Source organism: Aplysia californica, unplaced genomic scaffold, assembly GCF_000002075.1.
Source record: "Aplysia californica isolate F4 #8 unplaced genomic scaffold, AplCal3.0 scaffold00163, whole genome shotgun sequence".
Taxonomy (NCBI): Eukaryota; Metazoa; Mollusca; class Gastropoda; order Aplysiida; family Aplysiidae; genus Aplysia; species Aplysia californica.
In genome coordinates, this window is record NW_004797433.1 from 238,431 (window position 1) to 245,477 (window position 7,047).

Here is a 7,047-nt window from a genome sequence, read left to right on the forward strand (position 1 = left end):
TCTCTCTCTCTCTCTCTCTCTCACAAAAAAAACACACGTATATACACATAAACACACACACAAACGTCCAGGTCCACTTTGATAATAAAAGACACAAAGGGAGTATAATCGTACAATACGAGGATGTCACGGCTTCTGTATTTTGTGAAATGATTTGACATGATTTGCTGCCCTCTGAGGCGGGAAAGTCTCATGTGCTGATTTTAGAATACACGTTACTCAAGCATCATTTATCACGCTGATTCATTGTAAACTCACACTTAAAGGCTTAAAGGCCAACACATACATGTCGACCGGATACACGGTTATGACATCCTGTAAAAAAAAGCTTTCTGCTCTGTTTTATTTATTTATTTATTTATTTATTTATTTATTTATTTATTTATTTATTTATTTATTTATTTATTTATTTATTTATTTATTTATTTATTTATTTATTTAGAATATTACAATATTTTAAATTGGTTGATACATTAGTAGTACTTGAAGTATATTTTTAAAAAACGGGTATTTCAAAAACTGCAAATATCGACAGTCCGTTTTGCTTTTATCAATTTTTTTTTCAATGATTATTATGAATCCGTTTGAGAACGGATCTCCTTTTGACTCACTAATCTTAACAATCAATTAATCAACCCCTTTCCTGTCATTGACCTGGTATGTAGATTGCACTTTGCAGTTGATTTTAGATATTAAAACGTCTACCTGACCTTGTTATGATGATTCTATGAGTTGTATACTGGGTTTTTTTATTATAAAGAAATAGACAATTTTTTGTTCTATACCGTCTCACACAACAGTAAAAAAGTTTACCAATATTAACCAAATTTCAGGCATGACAATAAAAAAAGAGAACTTAGGTCCAATGAGGTCGCATTTTACACACTTGTATTTTCTTGGCGGCATCCTTCAGTTAATTATTATCTTTAATATCAAAAAGAATTTTGCCTAATACGCTACACTCTGTGAAAATGGCATTCTAATATTGTATCTAATAACTCCTCTCTCTACATCAATGGTTGTCTCAGTCTGTGTGATGCTGGGCTATTGTGCGGATGATCCTAGTTCCAATCTGAAAATGGGGTGTTCTTGAAGTTCAATTGCTTGAGCAGTTTTCAAAGTTTTTTCCCACTTGGATCGCTCCCCTCGGACATAAGCCTTCCGTTCTCTTATTATTTGAAACAGTACGTGAGAATGGCTTTTCAGTTTTGTTGTATACGCTGATAAGTTTGTTTTGTAATGTGTCTTACTGTCGTCAAATCCTCCAAATTCCACTGACATAGCCCCTGTTTGTTATCGTGTTACTTATTTATCTTTTTTTGTTTTTGTCCGCACCCAGATCCGGACCAGCAGACAGAGGTTCCAAATGTCCAATGTGACCCAAACGAAGATCTCAACATGGATTGCCTCATTGGTGATGAATCCATAGAAGAATTTGCAAATGGAGACATAGGGGATTGGATCTCACAGGAACTTCGGAAAATGTGCGGTTTTGATGAAAGCAGGTAGGTCTTGAGTTAGGATAGAATCTTTGAACATATTAATTAAACAATTTTACAGTAACAAAAGTCGTTTTAATATCGCTGGTAAGCGATCTCATCCGACTTTATCTTTCAGGTCTAAAGTTTGAATGAAGTTATGTTGGGATACTATTCAAAATAATCAAGGTAAAATACCGTAAAACTTGTGCAGGAGTTTTCTTTTTCGAGGATGAAAAGAATTTTGGGATTACATCTTGTTTGGGGTAAAGGAATAAGATTCCAAAGCTTCCGTGGAAGCTCATTCAAAGCTAACAACGATTGGATAACATGCTCTCTTTTACAGTCCTACAAAGACGTGTTAATTTTGGTCCTGGCGGAGTTAACGTGAGAATAAAAGTCAATGGTATGATTATACTTACACCTTAATATGACTAAAAAATATAATAGATACCTCCGGGAAAGAAAACAAAAAAGAATTTGAAAAATGTTTTGTCAAATAATCATCTTCTGCAGTTGAGAACGTTTCTGTTTGTTCGTTACACTGACATTATTTTTTTTTTAACTTTAAAATCTAAAAAAAATAATTCTAGCATTATTTTGGTCATTACCAAGCGTTGAGTCTCCATAATTATTCTGATTTTCATGGAATTGTAATTTTACTAAATTTTCTTGGAAAAAAGGGAAAAGAATGCTTTGTATTAGTAAAAAGCTGTTTGAAATCCCAACAGTTTCTTTGAAAAGATACGAATGTCTTATGTTCTTGAAAAGATATTTGAAAAGCTAAAAAAAAAAAAAACATTATAAAAAGTGCCGTTCTCTTCGGATACTTTAATTAAATTCTCTTTTCCGTGCAGGTTCAAAGCTGACAGAGAGGATGACGTATCAAATGTTGAGGCAAATGCCAGCAATGAGCTGTAGGAGGAGAAACTTACTGCCCAACTGGAACTAAGGAGGACTTGTGGGACATTAGGAAAAGAGGGAGGAAGGACATGAGGAGGTGGAAAAAGGAGAAATGCAGTTCCCCGCTGGGACTTTTAGAGGGCACGCTGAGGTGATAGGACAGACTCCGACGGAATGCTGGGAAAGAAAAACACGAACAGAAAGAACTGTGGCTCAGTTTGTGATTGGACTACGTGGCTCTTGTGTTGATGTGTTTGGTTCTTGGAGTTATGTGGAAACACTGAATCAGCTCCCGTTTCTTAAGCTGATATTTATGGAAACCAAAGACAGCCAGATGGAGGTGTTCTGTTTTGGAAATTGACGACCCGCCCCCTCCCCGCCCCCCCCCCCCCCCCGTCCCCCCAGAAAAACAAACAAACAACCCAAGTGCCTTTTTTATTAAGGTTTGTGTGCAGATATTATGCTGATGTGTTTGAACTTCCGACAGCTTTGTGATATTGATCAGACTTAAAGCCTATAGCACAGCTTAAGGAACTGAGGGAAAGTGTGAGAACAGGATTGGACACTTCTTAAAAATGCTGTCAAGGAATTGTGATGTATTTTGAATTAAAAAACTATTGTGTAAAATCATACGGAATTTCGCAGCAAAGCTAAGCAGGATTCTCGCAGAGGTGTCTTTGTAACTGGGGACAATTTGAAAATATTTAAAAACTAGAACAATGTAAAGACTGCGATTTAAAAAAAAGTTTCCGACGGTGTTGGAAGATGTACATGTATACTAAATTATGTTCCTAAAAAGATAATTTGACTGCCTCTCTCACTCGTAACCTTTATGATAATTCATTGGCTATTTCTGGACAGAGGGACCAGTGTTATCAAGAGAGGAATTATTACAAAACATAGCTAGAGAGATTGGTTTTCCATTAAAAATCTGCCCATATAAGTGAGTATTACAGAGCAGGTTGGTGACTTCAAGCGTGTGTTTGTCGTTTTTCATGAGCAATTTTTGTTTCTTTTTTTCACCGTCGACTTCATAAAGACAAGATGGTGTGGGAGAAAGAATGTTGTCCTTTGAAAAACATGACAAAATATATCACATTGTGAATTGTTATGCTTATCAACTTGCATCAAGTTATTTTATGTATTTAGAAGTAGAGCAGAATGGCAAATTGTACATTATAAGGCAAAAGTAAGACATGTCGAGAAATATAAAAAAATTCAGCCAGGCTCTGAGAGGTATTTGCAATGTACTTCTGCAAGGAAAAAAAAAAGCCTTGCTAAAAAGTACAAAGATGTTAAAATCTTATTATCAGTTTGTTGAAACATACGTATGCAAACACCCTGCTTTTAAATGTCATGAGGGATTGTTCTGTCACCTCCATCAGACTCTCGTGGTAACTGGATGACAAACAAAATTGAGAAGACTCCGTTCAATACACAGATAAAAGAACTGATCATGATATATTCTGCAGGACATCTGCTCATTGCATTCTCGTATTGTTGTCTTTATGATTGGAGATACCTGGTAAACACTTTAGAACTAAATGAATGTAAAGAATTCCATTTAAAAAAAAAAAGTTTTCGAAAGTTTTTGACGTGATAAAGTGAGTTAGTTATGTTCTTGATAAGACAATCTGAATTTTTCTCTCACTCAGTACATTTTTGGTTATTTATTGGGTATTTATGGACAGAGAAACCAGTTTTATCAATAGATGGTTTATCTAAAAAATAGGGAGATTTTACCCAAACTTTGTACAATAAACTATTTTAAAAACAATGTGCACATGTAATACAATAGTAGAGAGTGGCTTGATGACCCCAAGCATGTGTGTCGTTTTTCATGAGCAGTTTTTGTTTCTTCTTTTCACCTTCGACTTCAGACAACGAGACAGTGTGGGAGAAAGAAAGCTGTCCCTTGAGAAACATGACAAATATCACGTTGTGAAAACTTATGCTGATCAGCTTGCTTGGTGTACTTTGAATTAGAAAGCAGAAAGGCAAAAATGTACATTATTAAGTAAAAATAAGACACGTCGAGAGATCTTTTTGTTTCCGCCAGGCCCTACGAGGTATTTGCAATGCACGCTGTGGAAAAAATCCCTGCTTTAAAAAAAAAGAGATGTTAAAATCTAAAAGTCAGTTCTTTGAAAATGTACAAAGATCTACGTATGCAAAACATTGTGCTAAGATGTCACGAGTGATAGTTTTGTAACTTTCATCAGGCTCTTGTGATAAATGAATGAAGAAGTTTGATAAGATACCAATCAATATTTCTGCACAGAGGGGCCAGTTTTATGAATAGTAACAAGTAATTCACTTTAAGATAGGGAGATTTTACCCAAACCGTGTGTAACAAACAATTTTAAAAACAATGTGCTCATGTTGAGGAATATTATTATGAGTGAGTGACTTGGTGACCTCAAACAAGTGTGTCGTTTTTCAAGAGCAGTTTTTTGTTTCTTCTTTTCACTGTCGACTTCATAAAGACAACGAGACGGTGTGGGAGAAAGAAAGCTGTTCTTTGAGAAACATGACAAAATGTCACGTTATGAAATAAAATGCTGATCAATTTGCTTGATATAGATCTACTTAAAATTAGAAAGCAGAATGGCAAAAATGTACATTATCTAGAGATTTTACCCAAACTTTGTGTAACAAACAGTTTTAAAAACAATGTGTGATTGAGAACATGATTATATTATTAGAGAGTGGTTTGATGACCTCAGGCATGTGTGTCGTTTTTTTCTGAGCAGTTTTTGTTTCTTCTTTGCACAGTCGACTTCTTAAAGACAACGAGACGGTGTGGGAGAAAGAAAGCTGTCCTTTGAAAAACATGACAAATATCACATTGTGAATGTTTATGCTAGTCATCTCGAATCAGGTTTTCAAAAATGTATTTAGAAGTAGACAACAGAACATGTAGATTATAAAGCAATAGTAAGACAGGTCGAAAAACTTTTAGTGTCAGACAGGCTCAACGAGTTATTTGCAATATATATCTGCAGAAAAGATCTGTGCAAATAAAAAAAGAAAATTTAACATCTTACAGTCAGTTCGTTGAAAATGTACATACGTATGCAAAACACTGCGCTCAATATATCGTGACTGATTGTTTTATAACTTCCCATCAGGCTCTTGTGCTAATGCATTGTATTCTTCATCAATAATAATATTATATTGGATGATTGTGCCCAATGCATTATATGATATTATATGATATACATTGTCTTTCAGTTTTCTTGACTATAATATTCGCAGAGTTTTTAATCCATATAATAGACAGTCGTTGCATTTGACTGTATTTATTTATTTATTTATTCATTGTTCGCATTGTGGTCGAGGATACTGCCACGTTTCATGTGGAATTTAACCTTGCAGTGATAGAGTTATATGGCGTATTACGCTTCCTTTAAAGAGTGTGGCTGTTTCCGTGAAGAATAAAACGTGATTTACAATAATTTGATTTGTTTACCTTATTTAAATGTTTGTTTTTGTTGTGTCAAAACACCTAGAAATGGCAGTAACTAGGCGTTCTCCGGTATCATTTCTGTGTTCTTCTTCTCTCCATCTTTGATCTTGTCTTAGTGTGTTGTTCATTATCTCGGTGACTTCCTTCTTGTGACATTCAACCAAAGAACACAGGCACGGGGTGTTCTTTCCTCTCGATTTAATGGGGCGGTTATTGAGACTTGGATCGTCTTGAAACACATACATAATAAATAAATAAATAAAAAATAAAAAATAAAGGTGTTTTAGCCCCCCCCCCCCCACACACACACCCTGTTGACACAATTCAGATAATTTAGGAGGTGGATTTCCATCCTGCCTGTCAGGGCCAACCCGGGCTGAGAGGGATACAACATCCCAGCAGAAAGACAGAGACACTCGATAAAAATTCTCCCCACTTGGAATAAATCCAACTCGAGTCTCCGGCGTGCCGCGACAAAGTGCCTAACCACTACACCATAGACGCCAGTTTGAAAAAACAAGCTTGTAAAATATTTTCTTTAAAAAAAAATAAACTAGTAGAATCACATCTCACGTGTTGGGTGTATGTGTAGTAATATGTATCAGTGTTTCTGGTTGTAAAGGTTTTTACGCCCCAAATGACACAACTTGGGCCATCCTGGAGGCAGAACGCTTCGACTTTGTCTGACAGGGCCGATGGCACAGACTGAGTGAAATTACAGTATCATGCAGGGAGACGGAGACACTCATTAATAATATACTTCCTTGCAAGGGAATCAAACTCACTTGTTCTTCTGGCATTAATTCTTTAAATTAACGCCACGCCATGTACGAGTATGTCGATCCTTTGCTTCTTTCAACTAAAAGATAAAGAAAGTTTTTTTTTGTTGCTTTTTAAAGGTAGATTTAGTTAGTTTTAAGCCACTTGTAACACATACAAGTAACAAGTAATACAAGTGCCGAAGATCTGAGGTGTTATAAGAGAGAATCATACAATGAAAAGAAAGAGGAAAGATAAGGACGTAGATATTTAATCGGAAAGGACCAGATCCTACCCAGAGCACCCATTCACCTGGAACATAGGAACTTTTAAAACGTACAAAAACAGAGAGTCATATAAATAGTAATTTCATGTAATGTACATCCCTTCTAACAGTAACACTGTACAATTATTTCAAAAGGGGGGGGGGGGGGGGGT

The 7,047-nt window shown here is 35.6% G+C and overlaps 1 protein-coding gene across 1 annotated transcript in view; it reads left to right on the plus strand.

The window, feature by feature from the left end:
- Positions 1-2,410, plus strand: part of LOC101861205 (AAC-rich mRNA clone AAC11 protein-like) — a 3,851-nt gene extending 1,441 nt beyond the window's left edge. Inside the window, exons 2-3 of the mRNA XM_005097769.3 lie at positions 1,340-1,505; positions 2,336-2,410. Coding sequence (XP_005097826.1) covers positions 1,340-1,505; positions 2,336-2,399 — 230 coding nt within the window. The 3' untranslated portion in view covers positions 2,400-2,410. The remainder of the gene's footprint in view (positions 1-1,339; positions 1,506-2,335) is intronic.
- The last annotated feature ends 4,637 nt before the right edge of the window (positions 2,411-7,047 follow it).